Below are 27,546 nucleotides of genomic sequence, written 5' to 3'. Positions count from 1 at the left end.
GGAAGTGGCGCAGACCTGGCAGCAGCCTCCCTGAGGGGAGGAAAGCCCAGGCCTGCTTTGTGTTCGCAGCAGCAGCCCGGAGCCTGTTCGTCCTCTGGCCCGCGACCAAGCTGGAGGCAGAGCCGTGCAGTTCACATGTTGTTCCTTCTTAAAAAGTGAGAAGAGAGAGCAAGGTGTTGGTCGGGTGGAAAATAGCTGTCGTTTCTGGCAGTGCAAAGTGAGAGCTAATTGCCGAAGGGAAGCCTATGTGAAAAGAGGGATGTGCGAGAAAGTGACTGGAAAACATAAATTACGGGTGTTTTTTCATGACTGGGGCAAAGATTTGTTGTCCTGTATTGTCCGCCTTTTTGCCTTGTCTTTTGAGCAGTGAATCCGAGAGCCCTGTAATTAGAAGACAAGGAATCTGGTTCTCTTCCTTTGGTTCCTCTTATCTCCAAACTAACTCATCCTTCTCATGCATGATGATTTCGAATTTGCTCCAGAGCAGTTTAAAACTTGATTGACACTTGCGTGGAAATGGAGCTTCCCTCATCATTCGCTTGTTTGCTCAGTCACAAGTGCTCAGTCAGTGCCCACAACATGCCAGGGCGTGTGTGAATGACCTTTCGTGCAAGCTGCTGTCCCCAGGCTCGCAGGGAGGGACCAATACAGGGTGTGGAGTAATTGCAGCCTGAGCACCGGGAATGGTAGAGGGTGGCAGTGTGGAATCTGCGTATTTCTGGTGATCAGGGAAGGTATCTCATAGGACGTCATCTTTTAGCTGAATCTGAAAAGATGTGAAAAGAGCCAGCCATGCAAAGAGGCTGGGGGAAGAAAGGAGGGGGAAGCATGACTTGCGATAATACATCCTTCACTGTATTTATTTGAGGATTAATAATGTGCAAATACATTGGCGCGCATAGAAGATGTTCAGCGCACGTTGGCCCCCTCTGCCCTCCATCTTTGTTGCTTTCTAGCAGGACCTTCAGAGAGCCATGTGACTTCTTTCATGATCAGTGGAGGCTGACTTGTATACCCAGAGATGGAAAAGGATTCTGATGGTGGGTCTCGCCTGTCCCTCCACATCCTTGTGTATGCAGCGCCTGGGGTGTTTGCTACAGAAAGACCCAGAAATCCTGGCTGCTCTGTTTCTCCAGCCATGGGCTCTGCCTTCCTCTGCACTCACATACTGACCCCCAAACCCCCAGACCACAGGCCAGATGATGAGCCGCCTTCTCTGCAGGGACAGGGAGAAGCAAATGAGGACAACCACACTTACTTGTGCTCCATGTTGGAGGGAATCAAAAAGAAGCCTCCATGGCAGAGATGTGTCCTCCAGGACTTCCCAGGGCTTCAGGAAGGCACGAGGGATGTTTGTGGCCAGCATCAATAGAAAGTTGATTTTTCTTACAAAATCTCTACCCCACAAGCCTTTCACTGCCAGGATATGAAGTCAAATCAGCTTTCTGGATGCTTACTGTAAACCCCAGATGCTATCTAGCTCCAATCTGGGTAGACAGAATGAAAAGAGAGCATGTTAAGATGTTTAATAAGCTTGGCCATCAATTATCATACTGCAGTTGCTGTAGAGCCTGGCCTGATTTTTAAGATCTATTCCACCAAGGTCAGAAAGTTCATGGACTCTTTTTCCAGCCAGCCTCCCTGAACTCAGGCAGACACATAAATGTCTCCTGGCTTGCTGATGCCAATAATGCCAATAATCAGAAGAAAAACTCCTGGGGGCTTCCCGGGTGGCACAGTGGTTAAGAATCTGCCTACCAGTGCAAGGGAAACGGGTTTGAGCCCTTGTCCAGAAAGATACCACATGCCGTGGAGCAGTTAAGCCCTGAGCCACAACTACTGAGCCTGCGCTCTAGAGCCTGCAAGCCACAACTACTGAGCCCGCGTGCCACAACTACTGAAGCCCGTGTGCCTAGAGCCCGTGCTCTGCAACAAGAGAAGCCACCGCAATGAGAAGCCTGCGCACCGCAACAAAGAGTAGCCCCTGCTTGCTGCAACTAGAGAAAAGCCCGCACACAGCACCAAAGACCCAATGCAGCCAAAAATAATAATAAATAAATAAATAAAAATAAAATTTTAAAAAGAAAAAAATTTTTTTAAAAAGGAAAAATTTTTTTAAAAAGAAGAAAAACTCTTGAGTTGGGAGGATTTAACAACTCCCAGATACTTAACATCCATTGTCCAAGAGGGTCCCCCTACAAATAAACATCCCTGAAGGGAAATTTATCTGTCAGGAAGAAACTTTCTTTTAAAAATTGATTATTTTCAGAAGTTCTTTGTTAATATCATTGTAGAGTGACATCTGTCCTTAAAAACCTCACCTTATCTTTTGCTTCTGGTCACCCTTCCCCTCAGCCTGGTGGGGCAGACAGTCGGAACCTTGCTTCTTGTGAATGAGGTTCCCCGGGTCCAAGCTCTGTTCACATCCCGTCTGAGAAGAGCCTGCATTTAAAGGCAGTGTAATGATGCCGCTCGTGCCTTCACAGTCTGTGGGTCCTTCCTCCGATCTGCTTACCTGATCCTCACGTCGTGCCGAAGAACCCTCCCCAGGCTCAGGTGCTGAGGGAAAGCTCAGAGGAAAAGAGGTGCAGAGTCACCCTGCAGCCCCGCCAGAGAAGGCACTGGGTTCCACGTGGAAGCGCTGAGGGGAGGCTGGTGTCTGGAAGGGGCCGCTTCAGAGCGAGCCTTAGCCCTCGTCCATCCCCCATGAATAGAGGACCTGAGGGCACAGCCTCTCCCATCCTGCGGGGGAGGACTGGAAAGACTATCTTATTCACTTTCCGCAGTAATGCTATACACACTTAATATATTATGTATATAATTAATGTAGGTATATATTATATATGTGTATGTATACAATATAATATGTATCTGTTAGTATTTACACGATTAATGCATCTTCATTGTAGAAAGTACAGGGAAGTTCAGATCCATGCTACAAATCCATCTGGCTCCCCTCTCTCTGATACCCCGCTGTCTTTCGGATCTCTTTCATGCTAATATTGATCCACAGTCATTATGAGTTATATTCAAGATTCGCACTAGGTATTTGCAGTCCGTAGCAGCTTTTTTTTTTCTTTTAAAATTTTTTTTTGGTCGTGTCCTGTGGCTTGCAGGATCTTAGTTTCCCAACCAGGGATTGAACCCAGGCCCTCGGCAGTGAAAGCGCCGAGCCCTAACCACTGGACCACCGGGGAATTCCCCATAGTGGCTTTTTATTAAACAGAGACCAGGAGCTTTTTTTTCTATGCCATTAGAAATTTATCAAAAGCACTCTTTTGGTGGGATAATGCATTCTAATTTACATTTTTAATTGTTAGCATTAGATTATTTCGAAACTCAGAACTATACAAAAGAGTGTTGACTAAATAGCCTCCTCCCACCCCCCCACCCCCACCCCTGGCGCCCACAGGCTGGTGCCCCTTTGATTGGTGCCTTGAACTTCACTTCTCTACCTTCTTGATGCAAAAACAAACAGATACAACCTGATATTCTTCATTCTCTGTCTTCTCACCCAAGGTGGTGTATAGACCCACTGTCTGTACCCTACTTTTGCTTTCACGGGATGATCCATCTTGGAGGTGTTTTCACAACTGCACGTGGAATGCTATCTCATTCTTCAAAAGCACATTTAAATTCTTTTAAAGCAATTCACTCAAAAGATAAATTTTTTTAATCTTCCAGAAAGATAGCAAATGAAAAATAAGTATCATTTCTCTCCCCAGTCCCACTCATAATCTATTATCAACGATAGCCACTGTTATTTTCTTAGATCCTTTTCCAGAATTATTTTTGTGCCCGTACCTTCATGAGTGTGTGTGTGTGTGTAACTCGTTTCTTTTTAAACCAGGCATCTCATACGGACATGTCATAATTTCTTGAATCATTCCTCTCTAGTTGGACCTTTAGATCCTTTAGATCCTTTTGGTTGGCGTCTTTGTTTCCTCTGGATAACAGAGGACTGTGATTTCTGGGTCAAAGGATGTAGGTGTCTTTAGGGATCTCAGTACACACAGCCTCGTGGCTTCCCCTGATAGGTTGTACCAGCTCTCACCACAGCCGCCCAGAGGAAAATAACAGTCCCTCTAACAGCAGGGCCACCCCGACCCCCAGCCCAGGGAGTTCCTGATCTTTTGAAACTGATGTTCTCTCAAGCGGTTAGGCGGGTTTCTCCTTGTTGGGCTTGAAAGAATCTCTCAACAGCAGCTCCTTAACAAAGGCTGCAGCCTGGAGCCCAATTGAATTGCTTAGTTCCAGCGACCTGGAAAGGGCTCAGCTTGGGCCATTCTCCCTCAGGGCTGCCATGTATGGGGTGAGACACCCCCAGGTGGTGGGCAGATTCGTGTATGGTGTCAAGAATAACAGACAGCTTCTCAATAGTTGTCATATTATTATAGCGCACAGGTCAGTCAAGGAGACCCTTCTACCTGCCTGGCACTGTTCCACATGCTCTACACGTATCAACTCCTCTTGTTCTCAGAACAACCCTGTGCGTATTAGTATTATACATACCCATTTTACAGACAAGGACAGTGTGATGCAGAGAAGTCAAGTGACTTGCTCGCGGCCACACAGGAGCTCAGGATTGGATCCTGAGCCGTGTGGTCCCAGAGCCCAGGCTGCATAACCACTGCGTCCTCCTGCCTCCAAAAGGAGCCTGCTCTTTCTCTAAGGACTACCTTCTAGTGTCTTCTTATCCTCTGTACAGGCAAGACTTTGCCAAGTCTTACCTTCTCCTATCACCCTTGAGCTGGCTTTTCCTCTGTTTGCTAAGGGTTTGTTGCAGAAAAGCCTGGACAGACCTGGATTCGTATCCCTTTCCTACATGTGTGGCCTTGGACGAGTTCAGCCCCTGTGATCCTCAGTTCCCTCATCTGGAGGTCAGGGGGCATTACCCACCCCCCAGATCCTTATCACGATTGATGAAGGTTGAGGATAAGGAGAATGCCCTGACAGGTGCACAGTGTGAAACTTTCCCTCGTCACCCCGCACCCTTCTCTATCCCTCTTGGTTCTTCTTAGTTTTGATCCGCAGTCTTAAGTTCTCTCCAGTTCAAATTTGATCCTATTACAAAAGGAAGCTCATTCCCAGGGTCCGATAACATCACGATTTATTGAGCATCTACAAGTGCTGGCCTTTCGCTGTCTGCTCTGGATGAGAATTGCCATCCCACCAGGCGTTATAGTTTCCTGCACCCAATCCTGTTCTCATGGGGCCCTTCTGAGTCAGAAGAGAAAGTCATGTTCGACTGCCTTAAATTTCTCACACATGTGAGGGGAAAGGATAGAGCCATTTGGGGGACAGACATTTCCCTTTGTGTTTACACACCACGTGTGTCTGTGCGTGATGATGCGTATTTTTGCCTTTGCACATTTGATACCTTGCCTCTCAGCTCCTAATTAGGCCTCTGTAGCTCCAAAATTACATGCTTTTACACACCCATGATGATCTCAGTAGGATTAACAGTCCTTTTTTTCTGTGAAGGTAATTGAGGTCTTTCATGGTGGCATATTTTTATTACTGTAACTCCGTCTTTAACCATCCTTCCATAAAATCTCTTATTGTTTTCCAGTAACTGCTTCTTCACCTCATTCTGAACAGGAAATGCTCAGGGGTCATTGAGAAGCAGAATTTCCTGTGATTATGCAAACCATGGTAACCATGCTGCATTTTCTCTCTCCCCTTCCCCCTCTCCCTATGGCAGGTGCCTGGAGATTTGAGTCAAACATCCGAAGACCAGAGTTTGTCGGATTTTGAAACGTAAGTCCACAGCATGTGCTCATGAGGGGCCCTTTAGAAGCGAGACTCTGTTACTTGGCTTGCGTCCCAGGAGACCATAGAGGAACCCAGCAAGCGCTGCTGAAATCTGCGTGACGGATTTGGTTATTGTAGAGGTGGGGAGTTGTTTGCCCGCAGCCTGCGTCTGGCCTTCAGATGTGTTTTTAGCTCCCTCTTTGGGTATTGAAAAACAATTTTTTTTTTGGCTGACATTTAAGAGTTGGAAGGTATCTCATGAAAATTTAAATTTCTCCATTTTCTTTAAAAGAAGAAATCCCAGCAAGGCCACCATCCGCTAGAGCTGAGCAGCAGCTGCTTCTTCCATCCAGGGCGCGTGCTTGCCAGCTTGCCGCAGTCCCCACTTCTCCCTTTTGTCTGACTGTGGCCCACTCCACTCATTCCACTGTCTGGGTGTCTCCCGTTCAAATTTTGAGTTTGCAACTCCTGGGCTATTGGAAATGACAGTGGTTCAGTACCTTGGTCTGATTTTTGATTGGATTGAATTCTGTCTGGCGCCTCTGCTGTTAACCCCTAAGGAATTTAGTTGGTCTTCAGACGGACTCTTTCTGATCAAGTTGCCTCACTTTTTGGACCTGTAATCCCCTGGGGCTGGGGAAGAGAGGAGGGAGTCCTGAGTTAAGGACAAGCAGAACCTCCCTAGTTGTGCTGAGTAGAGGAAGGTTCAGCTTCCCCAGGAGAGAGGGCGGGGCATCGGAAGAGCATTTTGTTAGAGCCAGGCTGAGCCAAGTTGAAATCTTAACTGCAGGACTCATGCTGGTGTGACCTTGGGCGAGCCACTTAACCTCTCTGAGCCTGAGTTTCCTCATTCATAAGGCGCAGATCACAAGAGTGGGGTTTTGAAAAGCACGGAGGGGATCAAGAGGCCCCGCAGTGCTTGGTAGCGGCGGTAGAGGTGGAGGTGCCTGTTAGATTGGTGAGGGGGGTCGTGGAAGTTAAGAGGTGAAGGATGAAAATCAAAGACGAGTTTGCTTCGCATGGGCCTTTGGGGGGCGGGGTGGAGGGGAGTACATAGTGAAGAGGATCATGGGATGGTGGCCTGGCGGAGGGAAAGGGGGGACCAGCTGGGGAGAGAGGTGAAAGCCGCAGAGGGGACCCCAGAGATGAGCCACTCGTGAGGCGCAAGGAACTCATTCATAAAGCAAGAATTTATCACGTGCCTGCTGCGGGGAGGGGTCGTGCCAGGTCACCGGTGGAGGGGATGAATCAGCCACGGTCCCTGCTCTCAGGCAACCTCTGCCAGGTCCAGCCACCTCATCTCTTCTCCTCCCCCGCAGGTTGATCATCTCCACTAGAGCCAGAGGGAAGCACCATTTCCCTCTCCCTCTTCTCTTGCAGAGAAGGCCCTGGCTGACCTCAGCTCCATCCCCAGCCTCCCCCGGCCCTCCCTTCATACCAACTGCCCTGGTAGATTTGACTCCTCCAGCTTATTTGGTCTTCCATACTCGGGATCATTATTTTATTCCCTTAACTCACACTTCTGCGTCTAGGAGAGAGAGGACAATCAATTCTAATACAGCGAGCTATGTGCTCTGAAAGGGAGAGCATGTTTGGGGGGACCTGGGGGACCTCCTGGAGCCCTGGGAGGTGGTCCAGCCCTCACCAATCCTGGGAGGTTAATGAAAACCAGAGTGTCAGTTACACTTCTACACCCCTCCCACTCCCGACAGAAATGAAAGGGGAGCACTCTAGTCACTAGCACAGTTTTGGGGACCTTTCCAGGAGGGGTGTCATTAGATATCCAAATCAGTTTGGTGCCTCAGGATGGCAGCTTGTACTTGGAGCCCTGGGGAGGTGATCAATAGGGTGTATTTTGCCCCATGAAGACGGTCAGCACCTGGGCTCAAAGCTTAGAAGAAATGCTGCTTTAGGAGAGAAGCATTTCTTTGTGAAAATGAAATGCTCTTTACTGTGGAGATTGTGAGGCTGTTGAGTCATGGACTCTTCCATCATCAGTGTCTCAAACTGTGTTCTAAGCACAGGAGGCTGGCGAATTTTTAAGAGCTGCTCTTCAGAGATAAGGAGAGCTCCAGGAAAAGCGCTTAGCCCTGGAGCAACTCCTAGCAGAAACAGGGGCTAGGACCTCCCAGCCCTTCCAGAATTGCACAGCACTGCTGTGAGAGCTGTTAATGATTGATCTGGAAGTTTCAGTGACAGTTAACTTATCAGCTTCACATGGTGTAGATCCAGCTGGTGGAAGAGTGGTGGTGGTGGGTGTGTGCGCCCAGTGACTCAGAGTTAGGTTCAAGTCATCTCGCAAGGCGGGACTGTCACATAACTGAAAGAACCCTTGAAGTTCTCTCAAATAGCCGCGAGGATCAGCCGAGATAATCTAGGTGACAGCACGGAGCCGTGCAGTGTCTGTGCTCAGCAAGTGATTCTGCTCTATTCGAGCCACACACAGTGCTTTTGGAAAAGTTGCAAGAGCGGTTATTGGTGCCTGGCTTCCTGGAGTCCCCTCTCCCCACCCCAAAGAGCTGTCTCCTGCATCGCGTGAGTGTTGGTCTCCTGAGCTCTTCGTGGAGCCTGACCTTAAAGTGGGGCTCAGGGTCTAAAGTGGGCACGGTGAGGAGGCAGCGTGCCTCCTCCACACGCTCCAGAAGCCCTGTGGGCGTGCTCTTGACCCTCCCCCGCCTCGTGGGGGCTTCCGGTGATCGTGCCCCTCTTCAGATGAGCAAACTGAGGTTCAGATAAACTATGGGCCACGGTCACTCAGTTAGTAAGGACTGAAGGGCAGCTCTTTCTCATTCCAGAATACAAACTGCATATATAAATTTAATATATATTTTTTAAACTGAGTCCCTGAAAGATAATCTTGGGGGACCAGGTAATGAGATGGAAGCTGATGCTTTAGCTTACAGTTAAGCATAATAGATGTTGCCGTACATCGTGTGCCTCTTAGGGGAGAAAATAGCTTCCTCCCTTTTTCTGGCAAATTGAAATGACCACTCTGCATCTTTCTTTTGTTCAGATCAAACCGAGCGCTGATCAACGTCTGGATCCCGTCAGTGTTTCTCCGGGGCAAGGCCGCCAATGCGTTCCACGTGTATCAGGTAATCACCTGGTTTTCAGTTAGATGTCACCGCTGGGGTGGGGACACACTTGTTTGTTACTCTCTGGTGCTTTTGCGTCTTGGCGATGGAGTGCCATACGGAGAAGCCACAGCCTCCAGATGCCAGCATCCACCTGCCCAGCCTCCCCGAGGAAATGATCCTTCCGTCAGACAGAAGGAGGCAGGGTGGAGCTTTCTCGTGCTGTCGGGCCTCCTAGCGTGGCCATGACCGCTCAGCTCGGACTGCTTGAGCAGAAATGGGATTCGTTGGCTCGTGTTGCAACTGAAACGTCCAGGCGTGGGTCTGGCCTCAGACCTGCCTGGACCTGTGGTCAGACATCTGCTCCCATTTCCCCTGGTTTCCTCTGCTTGGGCGTCCTTTTCAGGCTGGCGCCCTCTGTGGGTGGACCAGGCAGCTCCCAGCAGCACCAGACTCTCAGCCTGTCCGGGCATCTCTCAGGAGTCTGTCTTGGATCCCAAGCCCATCCCTAAACCCCAGTGTTGGGAGATGGACTCCTGTGATGGGCCAGCTTCGAATCATGTGACCCCCACTGGCACTGGGGTTGGAGTTGCCCTCATCTGACCATGTGACTGAGAGAGGGGTGAGGGGGCCCCGCAGATGAAAACCAGGCCACTCTTTGCCAAAGAAGGGGCAACAGCCACTTGGCAAGTGGACACTGCAGATGTGCCCTCTGCTTGCTTGAGGTAGAGCTGATCACCCCCTCCCCGGCTGAGGATTGAGTGTCTGAAACCAGGGGACCTTTGTTTTGGAGGTGATTTTGCCCCAACAGTTGGGACCCCAGTTGTCCATCTTTTCTCTGATTTTCTGATGCCTCTTCCAGCCCTGCCTACCTACCCTCTTCTTTGCTTTCTTGTTTCTTACCTGATCTGCAGCTGTTGGCGTTCACTTGCCCTGGGACTGTTTTGTTTTCAGCTTTGACTCTTAGCCACTTCTGCTTCTGCTGTTGAATTATCACAACAACTTTCACTACACTTTGTTCTGATTCCCCATGAGCTCCGTGAAGAGCCTTGAGTTCTGTTGCCATTTCTCTTAGTGGGGAATTGACCATTGAAGAAGTCTTCTCAGCTATTAGGATAGTTTCCCCAGAGACTGGGGTGGTGCAAAAAGGACCTTGAACCTGAGGCTAGAAGCCCTGGTTTCAGTTTTGTGGCCTTAGGTAAATCTCAGTTTCCTTATCTGTAAAACAGAAATAATAATAATGCTTACTTTGCAAAGCTGTTGTTATTGGGATTAGAAATACATGGTGTCCAGTAGGCACTTGGTATTCGTTTCTCATCTTCCAAAATGATCGCGTGTTTAGTCTTTGATGGCAGGACTGGCAGTGGGCATGGGTTATGTAATGGGCTTAAGCATGACACACGCCTCTTACCTGAAATCTTACGGACAAATGAGCTAGAGTTTGGCAAGGAAGTTTGCACTGGAAAGTTATCCTAGTTTACTTGTTCAGCTGGGCGACAGTAGCACTTTAAGAAGAGAATCTGAGTGTTCCTGATGCTCTCAGCTCTGGCTTGAAAAGAGAATTAGATATGACAGATTTCCGAATATCCTTTTCTCCTTTTATCCCAAACCAAACCCCCGCCGCCCCCCCCCAAATCTCTTATTTGAGCATCCTTCAAGTTCTGCTTTGCGGTCATCAGAAAGCTGGGAGGTGTTGCCTGGAGAATGAAAAAAGTGAAGCAGACAGCTTTATTTTAGAGCAAAATTAAAATGCGAGATCGCTTGAGAGGTTTCCTTGACCTTTCATTTTTCACTCCTCTCCCTCCCCTCACCCCAGGAAGCAAGGGCCGTTTTTAGCTCCTGAAAGCCAGTTAAGGAATGAGATGGACACAGCAAATATGCAGTTGCCTGGGAGATTGTTTCCACAGTGGCCACCGTGGGATTCGAGCCACACTCTCCCCATCCTTGACCATTTCCAGAGCTTTCCTGGGTGTGGTCCAGCCAGTGCGTGGAGGATAAGGCCTGGATTTCATGGAGCCATGAGGCTGACAGCTCCCACATCACGTAGAGCAGCTGCGTCCCACACTGTGGGCTGTCTGAAATCTCTCCTGATCTTGGAGTGTGTTGAATGCAACTGTTTTTCTCCTTTTAGCTAACAACGCTTCTGGTTGGTACCTAAGAGCAAACTCTGAGCATGTGTTTGGAAGCATTTTAGAAAGTCTTCATTACAGTGTGATTTTTTTGGGTTTTGTTGTTTTTTAAATGATAAATGGTATTGGAGAGAGAGTGACTCCTGTAAAATACTGCTACTGTTGGACATTATTTTTATTCGTTAAAAAATGCATTTTATATAATTCCACAAAAGATTTGAGATAATTTCTAGAGAAACTCAGAAAAGAGTGATAAAATAGAAGTAAGAAATAAAATATCAAGAGTCAGAGAAGATGTAAACTAAGAGTGTTTCCATTAAGGGAACAGTGGAAATCACATATATACATACATACATATATATGAGATCCTATGTGGTTGCTCTCATTGGTTTGTAAGTTTCCTTTGAGCTTCCTGGCAACCAGTGTGAAAATGGAAATGTGGCTATTTTGGATAATTCCATTGCTAATGAGAAGAAAATATGTCAGTTCCTCAAAGGGAGTTCTAAAAGAAATGTCCTCACAGAGCTTTAGATGAAGCAATAATAAAGAATGTGGTAGACGATGCCCTGTTACATCCCTAGGACAAATCAGTGTCAGGTTTCCTTAAGATCTCCCTCCAAGGAAGCCAAGGGCATAACCTCAAAATGAACCATAGTTCATTTGAAGAGCCCAGACAAAAGGATCAGCACATGTAGCTTTCTCAGTAGATCTGCACTGTCCAGTCCGACAGCCACTAGCCACGTGTGGTCATTTAAATGTTTTTTTTTTTTTTTTTGGGTGTGTTGGGTCTTTGCTGCTGCACGTGGGCTTTCTCTAGTTGCTGCAAGCAGGAGATACTCTTTGTTGTGGAATATGGACTCTAGGTGCACGGGCTTCAGTAGTTGTGGCGCACGGGCTTAGTTGCTCTGCGGCATGTGGGATCTTCCTGGACCAGGGCTCAAACCTGTGTCCCCTGCATTGGCAGGAGGATTCTTAACCACTGTGCCACGATTGGTGGCATCATTTAAATTTAACTTAATCAAAATGGGAAGAAATTAAACTCTAGTTCCTCAGGCACACCAGCCACATTTCAAGTACTTCTTAGCCACACGTGGCTGGTGGCTGCCGTACTGGACAACGCGGATACAGCACATTTCCATCATCTCAGGAAGCTCTGTTGGATGGTGATGATCTAGAACAGTCTCTCCCAGAGTGGCAGAAAGCAAGATGATCTGTGTGCTTAGTGAGGTTTTAGAGAGACAGAGATTGGACGTCCAATAAATAGTTCTGCGGGGAGAAGGCCACTCGCTTTTCAGCTCTTCCATCACTGACAATGACCTGAAAGAGAAAGTCTCCACGTGGCCATTAGGCCTTTAACGCCCTCTAATCATGCATCTTAGCAAAGACAGAGGAAGGCCCAGGATCCACGCCTTTGGCAGGCAACAGACTCCAGCTCTATTAACTACATTGTTTTCTTCCATTGTATTTGTTTTTACATCTGCCTTCTACTATTTTTCCATTTACCACAGTGATGTACAGTTTCCTTTTAAAATAAATTTAAGCAGAAAGAAAGTGAGTCAGCTTAAAGAAAAATACTAAATGTATGATAATGAAAACAGCAAGAAGTTTAGGACAGTGCTATGGGAATGAATAATATTTGGGAAACGCCACCTCTCAATGGTCTGTGTATGTTACATAAAATAGCTCATTCAATCCTCACAACAACCCAGTGAGGTAACAAATGCTTATTATCCCCATTTTATAGATGAGAAAACAAAGACACAGAGAAGCAGCTCATTCAGTAACATGACTCTCAGCCCCCAAAGCATTTTCTGACAAGGTGCCGGTTTGCACAGATTCTGTGAATGTGGGCAGAGTCCAGATTTAAAAATCCGAGAAGCAGATGGGGCAGTTGCCTTGGAAGGGCCCAGCCTGACCAAGAACTTGCCTGTGTGGATGGCCCCCTGCATCCCTGAGGCCATGGGCCAAGGGCCCCCCTGCCGCCAAGCCAGGGTTTTTCTGTCCATCTGTTCCAGGCCCCCTGCAGTACTCACGTCAGAGCCCTGCAAAACCCAGAGCCAAGCTGTGCGCAAGTTTGCTTTGGAAAGTTGTTAAAGCAGGGCCTGTTGGCCATGACTGCTCTGGCCACAGAAGAGTTTCAGGGACGCTTCCTCAGAAGCCCTTGTTTGAGCAGTGGCAGGGTCCCCAGAGCCTGCCCTGGGACGCTTGGGAACTGTGGCACTTCTGACTGCAGAGGAACTCAGCTAGGTCACCTGCTGCCCGGTGTTGCTGGGCTCTCACCACTTATCTTGTGGGAGAGGTCTGGGTGTATGTTTTGCACAAAGGATCCTGGCCAGAAGTGCTGTCCCTTGACTGGATTGAATGCAAGTTATTAAAAATAGTTTGTATCTCCAAACACCGTGGTTTCCACACTCTACTCCCAGGTTCCAAGGTGGGTGCTGAGGTGTGTTCCGGCATCAAAGTAAGAAAAGGCAGCCTTTGACCAGTTTTCAGAGCAAAAGTAAAATTGATGTCCAGAACTTTCCCAATTTCAATTTTTCTTCCACAAATGTTTCTCACTTCTGGCCTCTGCCAGCTAATGCTTGGCTGCCAGCAGACACTAGCCAGAGACGAAATGACTAAATAGCAACAAACAGAATGGAAAAAAACCAAAGCAAAACCCTGTTTACTAACTGGTCTTGCTCAGTTTCTCTCTCTCTCTCTCTCTCTCTCTCTCTGTGTTAATACACAGTTGTCGTGGTGGGTCTGACTTTCTGTCCCTTCCACATGACGTAGTGATTAATTCCTAGTTTATACCTTTGCAGATGTTTTCTCTTATTTCCCAAATACCCCAACTTCCAAACCAGTTTGACGTCCACTGTCTTAATATCCTACTGTAGTGTTTATAAAGGCATGTTAGGCCTTAAAACAATCTATTTATTTTTTTTCCTTATGCAAATATTACAGCCGCTAAATCGGCATGAAATAATACATCAATACACTTACTCTCTGAACCCTTAGGTCTTTCCCTTTGAAAAGCACTGTTAGTGTAAGTACAGCTGGAATCAGTCCTCTACGTGGGAGTTTATTTCAGCCTTTGAGTTTCGCCACCAGAAACACTGGCTACAGTGCAATATTCCATTTGCCCAGCACAACTAATTAGGTCTCCTTTGTAAAGAAAGTTGCTTTGTTTCAGCAAAGTTTTTTCCTTCTAGAATAAGTCCCCTTTCCTTGGGACCACAGGAGGCTGTCTTGACTTAGAGTAAAGGCAGTACCCCAGGAAGACTCCTTCAGTGTTGGAGGTTCCCCCACCCTCAAAAGGTTATTGTGTAGCCTGGGCAGGTGTTTTCAAGGTTTATTCTAGGGGAGCATATTTATATATGCAGTGCAGGGAAAGCCCATGATTTTTCGTATTAATAATAGATCACAGGGTCTGGCGGGCTGCATGGGGCCGCAGGTGGTTTGGAGGATGGTCACGTTTTTGCACCTCAGGCTTCGGGTGCTTCAGCCCTTTTCATCTCTGTCCTAAGATGGTTTACTCTTCAGGCCCTCAAGTTTGCTATTACCTACGGTTCCATCTATGCGTACTTAGTGTATAGCTGTGCGAGAGGGAGGGATTCATCAAGTAGAGACGGATGAGATGTTTGAGCCACGCACAGAAATGGGAATGGCAGCTGCAGTGACATGGGCTGATCAGAAGCCTCCGCCCTAGCGGTTACCATTCCAGGTGTGGGGACATAGGGACCAGTTCTGAGGCCGAAGGGATTGTCTCTCGTTCACGTCAGGTCCTTCCCACCACACCTGCTGTGAACCAGGCAGGCGGGAAAGGCAGCTGCAGATCGTTTGATTTCTGAGTTTCGTTCCAGCCAGGTTGGCTTCTGTGCTGCACGATAAGCGAAACTGGGGGAGGCTTTGCCTTTGTTCTCGCTCTCTCCTTCCTTGAGGACTTTCCATCCCACAAAGTCAAGCACCTCCGCACCTCTGAGGATTACAGCACATTAACCTCCAGGTGTTCTTGGGATGCTCAAGGCTTCTGGGAAAGCCTGATACAGGTGAAAACAAAAAGCCAAACGGAAAAAGCCTGTTTGCCTCCCCCTGGACGTACGTGTCATTATTATTCTGTTACTGCCTTTATCTTTTCAAACAGGAGGAACTTTTTTTTCCCCTTTCATAGTATAATTCCTTTATTTATCCCAAAGCTGTGGATTGAGGGCTGACTAGATGCCAGACATGTGCTAAACGCTGCAGAGCCTGGGGTGAGCAAGACGTGACATTGCACTTACCCTCCCAACCTCACAGTCTAGAGGGGGACAGTTGCTCTCGAGTAAACAGGACAGTCTCGCGAGATAAGGGCTGCAGAGAGAGGTACGGGTGGGAGGGACAGAACACCACTCACCTTGCAAAGTGACAACAGACGATAGATGGATAACGTGGTTGGCACAGCGCCTGGCAGACAGCTACCGTGCAGACACTACCTTTAGTGACCTAAGGACCACTTGACTTGTGATAAGCAATTAGACCTGAAAGTAAACATAAAAGAGTTACCCCCTGTTGAACTGAATGTCTCTGGGAACGTTTGCGTGTTCAAAAAAGCCTTTAGCGTCTACTTGATCAAGGGTTCCACATCAGCCTCCTTAGGGACGGCAACGAGCAAGATACCTTTGTCCTCAAGGTGTCTGGGTCTGGTGAGGGGACGGAGCCCCATCAAGCAGCTGAAATGCAAGGGTCGTGTCGAGCGGCTCCATGGAGGCTTAGCGGAGGGGTGAGCTCTGCTGGAGGGAGAGACCTGGGCTCAGAGGTGAAACCTAGGGTCATAGTTCACTTTCCCAATGGAACTCCCTGGAAGCCTGAAAGCATTAATGCCCAGGCCCCAGTACATTATAGTTTCACCAGCCCAGAGCTGCCCAGTTGGTGCTAGGTTTAGTCTTGTTCTGAATTCAAGTACAGTCCTTACTTATTGAGTACTGGGTTGCACCAGTGACATTATTCACCAGCGTCTCCAAGGTGCCTGTACGTGATCCCACAGCGTCATCACCCTCTTGGCCTCCTCCAAGGAGGTTTCCCAAGATGGTACCCCAGTTTAATGCTGCCTCTTTGTGTGGAGCCATAGGCACAGCTGGCGTGTAAATCTGGATGAGCTAAACACATATATGTTCTCGGTTTCTGTTGCTGGAATACAGTTAGGGTGGCCTCAAGGAGGTACCACCCCCAGTTCTGATGTACTACTGGCCGTCTTCTTCACAGGGCACTGCAGCTGGCTTTGGTTGTTGTTGATCATTGTCAAGGATGTCTTCTCCTTTGAGATCTGCTTTGTAAAATCCCTAATCTTTTCTAATTAAGGCAATCTGAATTGGCCATAATTCTTATATTGGATTTTCAGGACATCTCCATTTCTGATTTGGTGTAGAAATGGACTCTAGTAAAATTATTGAGTATTAAACATTATATTAGGAACGCTTTTTGCTGTAAGTAACATATTATCTCACTCAAAGTGACTTAACCAATAGGAGTTGATGTACGTAACAAAAAGTTGGGGACTCAGGTATTCAATAGCTTAATCACATCAGTGGCTTCCAGAGCTGTTAGCACTTCCTCTTTACAAGACAGTGTCCAAGTGGGAAGAAGAGAGGTTTTTACTCACACATTATTTTTTTAATCAAAAAGAAAAATCTTTGCCTAAAGCCCTCCTGTGGACTTCCCTTAGGTCCCATTGACCCCAGATGAGGTCACATAGCCATGGTTTCGCTGAAAGCAAAGCTGGGAAAATGAGCATCTCCCTGTCTCAGTCCCTGAGCAGGTGGAGAGCTCTGCCAGTAGGTGAGACAGGCAGGGAGCTGGCCATTGGGTAGGCAGCCGGGCGTCTGCCACAGGCACTGTAATGTACATTGTGTTGACAGAAATTAATCAGTTGAGGGACTTCCCTGGTGGCTCAGTGGTTAAGAATCTGCCTGCCAATGCAGGGGAACGCAGGTTCGAGCCCTGGTCTGGGAAGATACCACATGCCGTGGAGCAACTAAGACCATGCGCCACAACTACTGAGCCTGCGCTCTAGAGCCCGTGAGCCACAACTACTGAGCCTGCGTGCCACAACTACTGAGCCCTGTGCTGCAACTACTGAAGCCCATGTGCCTAGAGCCTGTGCTCCTCAACAAGAGAAGCCACTGCAATGAGAAGCCCATGCACTGCAACAAAGAGTAGCCCCCACTTGCCGCAACTAGAGAAAACCTGCTCACAGCAGCGAAGACCCAATGCAGCCAAAAATAAATAAATAAATTAATTAATTAATTAATTAATTAAAAAGAAATCAGTCAATCTAAGAAAGAAATGGAAAATTTTATTCGAGTCAAATTGAGGATTATAACCTGGAAACAGCATCTCAGAAAGCTCTGAGAACCATTCCACCCATTAGAAGTCAAAGCACGGTTATATAAGTTTTTTCGAGACAGAGGGCTGTACCTGAAATGATGCATTACTGACAGTTGACACAATCCAGATGTGCAAGTACAAAGTGGTGGGTCATCATGACCCCTTAAGAGATGAAGAAGGGGAGAGGAGCTTCAACATGGAGGAAGAGTAAGATGTGGAGATCACCTTCCTCCCCACAAATACATCAGAAATACATCTACATGTGGAACAACTCCTACAGAACACCTACTGAATGCTGACAGAAGACCTCAGACCTCCCAAAAGGCAAGAAACTCCCCACGTACCTGGGTAGGGCAAAAGAGAAAAGAAAAAACAGAGACAAAAGAATAGGGACGGGACCTGCACCAGTGGGAGGGATCCGTGAAGGAGGAAAGGTTTCCACACACTAGGAAGCCCCTTCACTGGTGGAGACTACGGGTGGCGGAGGGGGGAAGCTTCGGAGCCACAGAGGAGAGCGCAGCAACGGTGAGGAGGGCAAAGCGGAGAGGTTCCCGCACAGAGGAGCCGTGCCGACCAGCACTCACCAGCCCAAGAGGTTTGTCTGCTCACCCAGTGGGGTGGGTGGGGGCTGGGAGCTGAGGCTCAGGCTTCAGTCAGATCACAGGGAGAGGACTGGTGTTGGCGGCGTGAACACAGCCTGAAGGGGGCTAGTGCACCATGGCTAGCCGGGAGGGAGTCTGGGAAAAGGTCTAGAGCTGCAGAAGACGCAAGAGACGTTTTCTTCCCTCTTTGTTTCCTGGTGTGCGAGTAGAGGGGATTAAGAGCGCCGCTTAAAGGAGCTCCAGAGACGGGCGTGAGCCGTGGCTGTCAGCGTGGACCCCAGAGACGGGCATGAGACACTAAGGCTGCTGCTGCCGCCACCAAGAAGCGTGTGTGCAAGCACAGGTCACTCTCCACACCTCCCCTCCTGGGAGCCTGTGTGGCCCGCCACTGCCAGGGTCCCATGATCCAGGGACAACTTCCCCAGGAGAACACACGGGACGCCTCAGGCGGTGCAATGTCACGCTGGCCTCTGCCACCGCAGGCTCACCCCGCATCTGTACCCTTCCTCCCCCCGGCCTGAGTGAGCCAGAGCCCCCGAATCAGCTGCTCCTTTAACCCCGTCCTGTCAGGGTAGGGAACAGATGCCTTCAGGAAACCTACATGCAGAGGCGGGGCCAAATCCAAAGCTGAACCCCAGGAGGTGTGCGAACAAAGAGGAGAAAGGGAAATCTCTCCCATCAGCCTCAGGAGCAGCGAATTAAATCTCCACAGTCAACTTGATGTACGCTGCATCTGTGGAATACCTGAATAGACAACGAATCATCCCAAATTGAGGAGGTGGACTTTGGGAGCAATGATATATATTTTTTTCCCCCTTTTTTTCTTTTTGTGAGTGTGTATGTGTATGCTTCTGTGTGTGACTTTGCCTGTATAGCTTTGCTTTTTACCATTTGTCCTAGGGTTCTGTCTGTCCGTTTTTTCTTTTCTTTTTTTTTAGTATAGTTTTTAGCGCTTTTTATCATTGGTGGATTTGTTTTTTGTTTTGGTTGCTCTCTCTTTCTTTCTTTTTTTATTTTTATTTAAAAAATTTTTTTAATAATTATTTTTTATTTTAGTAACTTTTTATTTTATTTTATCTTCTTCTTTCTTTCTTTCATTCTTTTCTCCCTTTTATTCTGAGCCATGTGGATGACAGGCTCTTGGTGCTCCAGCCAGGCATCAGGGCTGTGCCTCTGAAGTGGGAGAGCCAAGTTCAGGATATTGGTCCACAAGAGACCTCCCAGCTCCACGTAATATCAAACGGTGAAAATCTCCTAGAGATCTCCAGCTCAGTGCCAAGACCCAGCTCCACTCTACAACCAGCAAACTACAGTGCAGGACACCCTATGCCAAACAACTAGCAAGACAGGAACACAACCCCACCCATTAGCAGAGAGGCTGCCTAAAAACATAATAAGGCCACAGACACCCCAAAACACACCACCAGACTCTGGTGGACCTGCCCACCAGAAAGACAAGATCCAGCCTCATTCACCAGAACACTGGCACTAGTCCCCTACACCAGGAAGCCTACACAACCCACTGAACCAACCTTAGCCACTGGGGGCAGACACCAAAAACAAAGGGAACTGAGAACTTGCAGCCTGCGAAAAGGAGACCCCAAACACAGTAAGTTAAGCAAAATGAGAAGACAGACAAACACACAGCAGATGAAGGAGCAAGGTAAAAACCCACCAGACCTAACAAATGAAGAGGAAATAGGCAGTCTACCTGAAAAAGCATTCAGAGTAATGATAGTAAAGATGATCCAAAATTTTGGAAATAGAATGGAGAAAATACAAGAAACGTTTAACAAGGACGTGAAAGAACTAAAGAGCAAACAAACAGTGATGAACAACATAATAAATGAAATTAAAAATTCTCTAGAAGGGATCAATAGCAGAATAACTGAGGCAGAAGAACGGATAAGTGACCTGGAAGATAAAATAGTGGAAATAACTACTGCAGAGCAGAATAAAGAAAAAAGAATGAAAAGAACTGAGGACAGTCTCAGAGACGTCTGGGACAACATTAAATGCACCAACATTCGAATTATAGAGGGTCCCAGAAGAAGAAGAGAAAAAGAAAGGGACTGAGAAAATATTTGAAGAGATTGTAGTTGAAAACTTCCCTAATATGGGAAAGGAAATAGTTAATCAAGTCCAGGAAACACAGAGAGTCCCATACAGGATAAATCCAAGGAGAAACACACCAAGACACATATTAATCAAACTATCAAAAATTAAATACAAAGATAAAATATTAAAAGCAGCAAGGGAAAAACAACAAATAACACACAAGGGAATCCCTATAAGGTTAACAGTTGATCTTTCAGCAGAAGCTCTGCAAGCCAGAAGGGACTGGCAGGACATATTTAAAGTAATGAAAGGAAAAAACCTACAACCAAGATTACTCTACCCAGCAAGGATCTCATTCAGATTTGACGGAGAAATTAAAACCTTCACAGACAAGCAAAAGCTGAGAAAGTTCAGCACCACCAAACCAGCTTTACAGCAAATGCTAAAGGAACTTCTCTAGACAGGAAACACAAAAGAAGGAAAAGACCTACAATAACAAACCCAAAACAATTAAGAAAATGGTAATAGGAACGTACATATCGACAATCACCTTAAATGTAAATGGATTAATTGCTCCAGCCAAAAGACATAGACTGGCTGAATGGTTACAAAAACAAGACCCATATATATGCTGTCTACAAGAGACCCACTTCAGACCTAGGGACAAATACAGACTGAAAGTGAGGGGATGGAAAAAGATATTCCATGCAAATGGAAATCAAAAGAAAGCTGGAGTAGCAATTCTTATATCAGAAAAAATAGACTTAAAAGACAATTATGAGAGACAAATAAGGACACTACATAATGATCAAGGGATCAATCTAAGAAGAAGATATAACAATTGTAAATATTTATGCACCCAACATAGGAGCACCTCAATGCATAAGGCATATACTAACAGCCATAAATTGATATTTATAGGACATTCCATCCAAAAACAACAGAATACACTTTCTTCTCAAGTGCTCATGGAACATTCTCCAGGATAGATCACATCTTGGGTCACAAATAACGCCTTGGTAAATTGAAGAAAATTGAAATCATATCAAGTATCTTTTCTGACCATAATGCTATGAGACTAGATATCAATTACAGGAAAAAATCTGTAAAAAAAGTACGAACACATGGAGGCTAAACAATACATTACTTATAACCAAGAGATCACTGAAAAATTCAAAGAGGTAATCAAAAATTATCTAGAAACAAACGACAGTGAAAACACAATGACCCAAAAACGTATGGGATGCAGCAAAAGCAGTTCTAAGAGGGAAGTTTATACAATACAGTCCTACCTCAAGAAACAAGAAACATCTCAAATAAAAAACCTAACCTTACACCTAAAGCAGTTAGAGAAAGAAGAAGAAAAAAACCCCAAAGTTAGCAGAAGGAAAGAAATCATAAAGATCAGATCACAAATAAATGAAAAAGAAATGAAGGAAACAATAACAAAGATAAATAAAACTAAAAGCTGATTCTTGGAGAAGATAAACAAAATTGATAAACCATTAGCCAGAGTCATCAAGAAAAAAAGGGAGAAACTCAAATCAATAGAATTACAAATGAAAAAGGGGAAGTAACAACTGATGCTGCAGAAATAAAAAGGATCATGAGAGATTACTACAAGCAACTATATGCCAATAAAAGAGACAATCTGGAAGAAATGGACAAATTCTTAGAAATGCACAACCTTCCTAGACTGAACCAGGAAGAAATAGAAAATATGAACAGATCAATCCCAAGCACTGAAATTGAGACTGTGATGAAAACTCTTCCAACAAACAAAAGCCGAGGACCAGATGGCTTCACGTATGAATTCTATCAAACATTTAGAGAAGAGCTATCCTTCTCAAACTCTTCCAAATCTAGCAAGGGGAGGAACACTCCGAAACTCATTCTACGAGGCCACCATCACCCTGATACCAAAACCAGACAAAGATGTCACAAAGAAAGAAAACTACAGGCCAAAATCACTGATGAACATAGATGCAAAACTCCTCAACAAAATACTAGCAAACAGAATCCAACAACACATTAAAAGGATCATACACCATGATCAAGTGGGGTTTATCCCAGGAATGCAAGGATTCTTCAGTATATGCAAATCAATCAATGTGATACACCATATTAACAAATTGAAGGAGAAAAACCATATGATCATCTCAATAGATGCAGAGAAATCTTTTGACAAAATTGAACACCCATTTATGATAAAAACCCTCGGGAAATTAGGCATAGAGGGAACTTACCTCAACATAATAAAGGCCATATATGACAAACCCACAGCCAACATCATCCTCAATGGTGAAAAGTGAAAGCATTTCCACTAAGATCAGGAACAAGACAAGGTTGCCCACTCTCACCACTCTTATTCAACATAGTTTTGGAAGTTTGAGCCACAGCAATCAGAGAAGAAAAAGAAATAAAAGGAATCCAAATCGGAAAAGAAGTAAAGCTCTCACTGTTTGCAGATGACATGATACTATACATAGAAAATCCTAAAAATGCTACCAGAAAACTACTAGAGCTAATCAGTGAATTTGGTAAAGTAGCAGGATACACAATTAATGCACAGAATTCTCTTACATTCCTATACACTAATGATGAAAAATCTGAAAGTGAAATTAAGAAAACACTCCCATTTACCATTGCAACAAAAAGAATAAAATATCTAGGAATAAACCTACCTAAGGAGACAAAAGACCTGTATGCAGAAAATTATAAGACACTGATGAAAGAAATTAAAGATGATACAAATAGATGGAGAGATATACCATGTTCTTGGATTGGAAGAATCAACACTGTGAAAATGACTCTACTACCCAAAGCAATCTACAGATTCAGTGCAATCCCTATCAAACTACCACTGGCATTTTTCAAAGACCTAGAACAAAAAATTTCACAATTTGTATGGAAACACAAAAGACCCCGAATAGCCAAAGCAATCTTGAGAAAGAAAAACGGAGCTGGAGGGATCAGGCCCCGGACTTCAGACCATACTACAAAGCTGCAGTAATCAAGACAGTATGGTACTGGCACAAAAACAGAAATACAGGTCAAGAAACAGGATAGAAAGCCCAGAGATAAACCCATGCACATATGGTCACCTTATCTTTGATAAAGGAGGCAGGAATATACAATGGAGAAAAGACAGCCTCTTCCATAAGTGATGCTGGGAAAACTGGACAGCTACATGGAAAAGAATGAAATTAGAACACTCCCTAACACCATTCACAAAAATAAACTAAAAATGGATTAAAGACCTAAATGTAGGGCCAGACACTATAAAACTCTTAGAGGAAAACATAGGCAGAACACTCTATGACATAAATCACAGCAAGGTCCTTCTTGACCCACCTCCTAGAGAAATGGAAATAAAAACAAAAATAAACAAATGGGACCTAATGAAACTTAAAATCTTTTGCACAGCAAAGGAAACCATAAACAAGATGAAAAGCCAACCCTCACAATGGGAGAAAATATTTGCAAATGAAGCAACTGACAAAGGATTAATCTCCAAAATTTACAAGCAGCTCACGCAGCTCTCTATCAAAAAGATGAACAACACAATCCAAAAATGGGCAGAAGACCTAAATAGACATTTCTCCAAAGAAGATATACAGATTGCCAACAAACACATGAAAGAATGCTCAACATCATTAATCATTAGAGAAATGCAAATCAAAACTACAATGAGATATCACCTCACACCAGTCAGAATGGCCATCATCAAAAAAATCTACAAACAATAAATGCTGGAGAGGGTGTGGTGAGAAGGGAACCCTCTTGCACCCTTGGTGGGAATGTAAATTGATACAGCCATTATAGAGAACAGTATGGAGTTTCCTTAAAAAAGTACAAATAGAACTACCATACAACCCAGGAATCCCACTACTGGGCATACACCCTGAGAAAAACATAATTCAAAAAGAGTCATGTGTCACAATGTTCATTGCAGCTCTACTTACAATAGCCAGGACATGGAAGCAACCTAAGTGTCCATCGACAGATGAATGGATAAAGAAGATGTGGCACATATATACAATGGAATATTACTCAGCCATAAAAAGAAACGAAATTGAGTTATTTGTAGTGAGGTGGATGGACCTAGAGTCTGTCGCACAGAGTGAAGTAAGTCAGAAAGAGAAAAACAAATACCGTATGCTAACACATATATATGGAGTCCAAAAAAAAAAATAATAATGGTCATGAAGAACCTAGGGGCAAGACGGGAAAAAAAGATGCAGACCTACTAGAGAATGGACTTGAGGATACGGGGAGGGGGAAGGGTAAGCTGGAACAAAGTGAGAGAGTGGCATGGACGTATATACACTGCCAAATGTAAAATAGGTAGCTAGTGGGAAGCAGCTGCATAGCACAGGGAGGTCAGCTCAGTGCTTTGTGACCACCTAGAGGGGTGGGATAGGGAGGGTGGGAGGGAGGGAGACGCAAGAGGGAAGAGATATGGGGATATATGTATATATATAGCTGATTCACTTTGTTATAAAGCAGAAACTAATACACCTTTGTAAAGTAATTATACTCCAATAAAGATGTTAAAAAAAAAAGAGAGATCAAGAAGGAAGGTTATCTTCTAGGAAGTTGTCTTGTTGATGCTGGGAGAATGTCACTCTTTATGGTTGAGCAGGCATTTCTGCTGATGGGGGCGGTTTGGTCGATGCCTAATGCAGATACACAACGCATAGTAGAGGGAAGAGAGGAGGCCTAAGGGCAGAGAAATTTTTTTATGTTTAAAGTTTTCTCGTCTTGCTGTAAAACATGAATTCCATTTTACAGTTGTCATTTAATCCTTTTGGCCACCTTCTGTTATAGGCAGTAGTATCATCTCCCCTGTTTTTATAGATGAGGAAGCTGTGACTCCATGGGTTAAGTAACTTCCTCTGGGTCACACAAGATCCTGCCTGTTCCTCTTGTTATCCCCCCCATGTGGCCCACTATCTGCCCCATAGGCACGTGCCCTAAGCGTATGTTTCAGTGAAACGAACCCATTTCCATCACCCGTTTCCTCCAAGGAATTCTCCCCACAGTTTCATTGACCCATCGCTCGTTGTCACAACTGCCACGGGCAGCTGGTATTGGTGACAAGGTAATATCCTCACAGGGTGGAGAGAACAGTGAAGACCAGTGTGTGGAATTTATGGGTCCCTCGGAATTTGAGAGATTCATTAAGGCAGAGATTTTCAGCCTAAATGTATAAAGTCATAGAATATTAGGGTTTGAATAAAATGGAGAGCTCACCTTTGTGTGTGCACGTGTGTGTGTACGTGCATTTTGAAATATGTATTCAGTACTATAATTTAATATTTGAAAAGCTGGGGGAAAAAAAGACAGACATGGGCTTTGTGAATCAGGTGAGGTGGATATACCATCTTGGCGGGTGGGATGTCCGGTTTTGACCCGCCCTCTTTTATATTTCTTTCTTTTTTTTTTTTTTTTTTTTTCTTTCGGTATGCAGGCCTCTCACTGTTGTGGCCTCTCCCATTGCGGAGCACAGGCTCTGGACGCGCAGGCTCAGCGGCCATGGCTCACGGGCCCAGCCGCTCCGCGGCATGTGGGATCTTCCCGGTCCGGGGCACGAACCCGTGTCCCCTGCATCGGCAGGTGGACTTCCAACCACTGCGCCACCAGGGAAGCCCTATATTTCTTTCTTATATGAGGAAAGTAAAAGCAGTGACTTGTAGAAGAACATGCTGCCAGCAGCACAGATGTGTTGCCTGGAGCCCTTTGTCTTCCTGTCTTCCTAGCTACTGTGTCCCCAAACAGCCCCAGTTTTATCTAGAGCTGCTCGGGGCATTTATCAGGTGGTGACTTGGAAGGTTAGTCGTGGGGCTGATAACTTTGATCATCATGGAGATCTGCAGCTTTTGTTTCTTCTCTGTTCTGCGGTCACTGTTGTCACCTACTGAAAACAGGTTTCCCCCTCTATCAGAAAGCAGAGCGTTCCTGTGAGATCTTTTGTAAGTTGAGATGGCGTCAAGTGAAGAAGCAGTTAGCGTTTTTTGTAAAAGCGAGAATCCTTTTCGGATTTCTTTCAGTTATCGAAAACACGTGCTAATGTAGGTCTTTAGTGAAAGCGAAGTGGCATAAAGCGAACTTTCAAAAAGCTAGGGATGCCGGTGTCTGGTTTTAGTTGGGAAGGGAGGATGGGCTGGGCGAGGTACACTTGTGATTGAAACAGCCACGTTCTAATGGGGAAGGTGGATGTTAATCATTATAAACATGGAGAATGTTTCAGACAGGGAGGTACAAAAGCAAAGCATGTGGCCTCGCCACTCTTGCTGACGTGGTGATGGTGCCTCCTAAGGGCAGGCAGACGACCCAAGTGATATTAACTGTCATCCCTGGAAACGAAGGGGTGGGGGCAGGGCAGGGATGGTGTCCAGGGAGGGCCCTGGGAGTGGAGAGCAGAGAGCCTGACTTAATCTTGGCGACCAGAGCTCAGCGATCTCTGTGGGGACACCTGAGGCTGGGGAGGCGGCAGGAAGAGCATCTCAGGAGAGTGCAGTGGGATGCAAGGAGCCAGCGGAGCCAGCAGAGAGGCCCTGTGGAAGAGAGAAGGGAGGGAGGAGTGAAGGAGAACCCAGCCGAGGCCTGGCAGCAGGGCCAGGGTTTCAGGTGTCCCCTGAATGTTTAGCCTCCTGATCTCAGGAAGGCGCACTGCGTAGGGAATCTGGAGCCCTGGCTTCCAGGCCTGCCCCGCCGCTGTGTGTCTTGGCCAACTCCTCCCCCTGCCCCCCACTGGCCTCCTCCAGTCTGATGAGCTGGCCTCTGAGGCCCCTGAGCTCAAAGCCGTGGATCCCTTGCCCCAGCTGGAGCCGAGACTCCCCAGGCCCCCAGGAAGCCCGCCTGGCCTCCCCGCTCCCCCAGTCTTCTAGCTCCTCCTTCGATGAAGAACCAGGGGAGGAAGGGACCGTGGCACCTCTGAGGCAGAGAAGGATGTGCAGTTTTGCTCCTCAAGGCAGCAGAAACAGCCTCGTGCCTCCTAATTGAGGGCCCCCGGCCCTCGCTTCCTGCATCGGCCCAGGGCCCTCAGAGCTGCCTGGCCCAGAGTCACCTCCTTCACGTACTGTTTTTAGATGGTGGTGTCACCTTTTCTAAACCCACCTTAAAGCTTTTTTCCAAATGAGGCAGGATGTAAGTAATTACATAAAAAAGGAAGAGAGGTGTTCGGAAGTCCTTTCCTTTTCCTGTAGTGCATTGGCACAGCTGAATGGACCTGTGTCAGCTTGGTCCCTGTATCCCACCTTCACCCCCACCACTAGAGAAACAAAACCTAAGAAAAAATAACTTGGCTAAGATGTGAATCTGTTTCCCTCCAGTAATTCCCTTTTCCAGGTTCCTCAGTCACACCCAGCTGGTCCTTTTCTGCTCCCTTGTCTGAAGGGAGATTTCTGGTGAAAATCGAAGTCCCAACAAAGCTGCTTTCCTTCCAGGCTGTTGCTTTCAAAAGCCTGGAGTTTGTTTCTTTTTACAGAGAGACTCCTTTGCATTTTTGTTGGCCTCCTGAGGAGGCAGGTGAGGGTTCATGGGGAATGTGCTGAAGCTCCCAGTGGCCGGGCCCCCGGA

At 46.2% G+C, this 27,546-nt stretch overlaps 1 protein-coding gene across 3 annotated transcripts in view; it reads left to right on the top strand.

Annotated features, from left to right (window-relative positions):
• The window catches only part of SNX29 (sorting nexin 29), a 552,967-nt gene that overhangs the window by 366,918 nt on the left and 158,503 nt on the right, over window positions 1-27,546 (top strand). For all 3 annotated transcript variants that reach the window (XM_030883986.2, XM_060284206.1, XM_060284205.1), the window contains 2 exons: window positions 5,705-5,760; window positions 8,768-8,849. In XM_030883986.2, the coding sequence (XP_030739846.2) occupies window positions 5,705-5,760; window positions 8,768-8,849 (138 nt within the window). The remainder of the gene's footprint in view (window positions 1-5,704; window positions 5,761-8,767; window positions 8,850-27,546) is intronic.

Source organism: Globicephala melas, chromosome 15 (genome assembly GCF_963455315.2).
Source record: "Globicephala melas chromosome 15, mGloMel1.2, whole genome shotgun sequence".
Classification (NCBI taxonomy): Eukaryota; Metazoa; Chordata; class Mammalia; order Artiodactyla; family Delphinidae; genus Globicephala; species Globicephala melas.
Note: the sequence above shows the minus strand (reverse complement) of the source record. Positions and strands in the feature narration are given on the sequence as shown.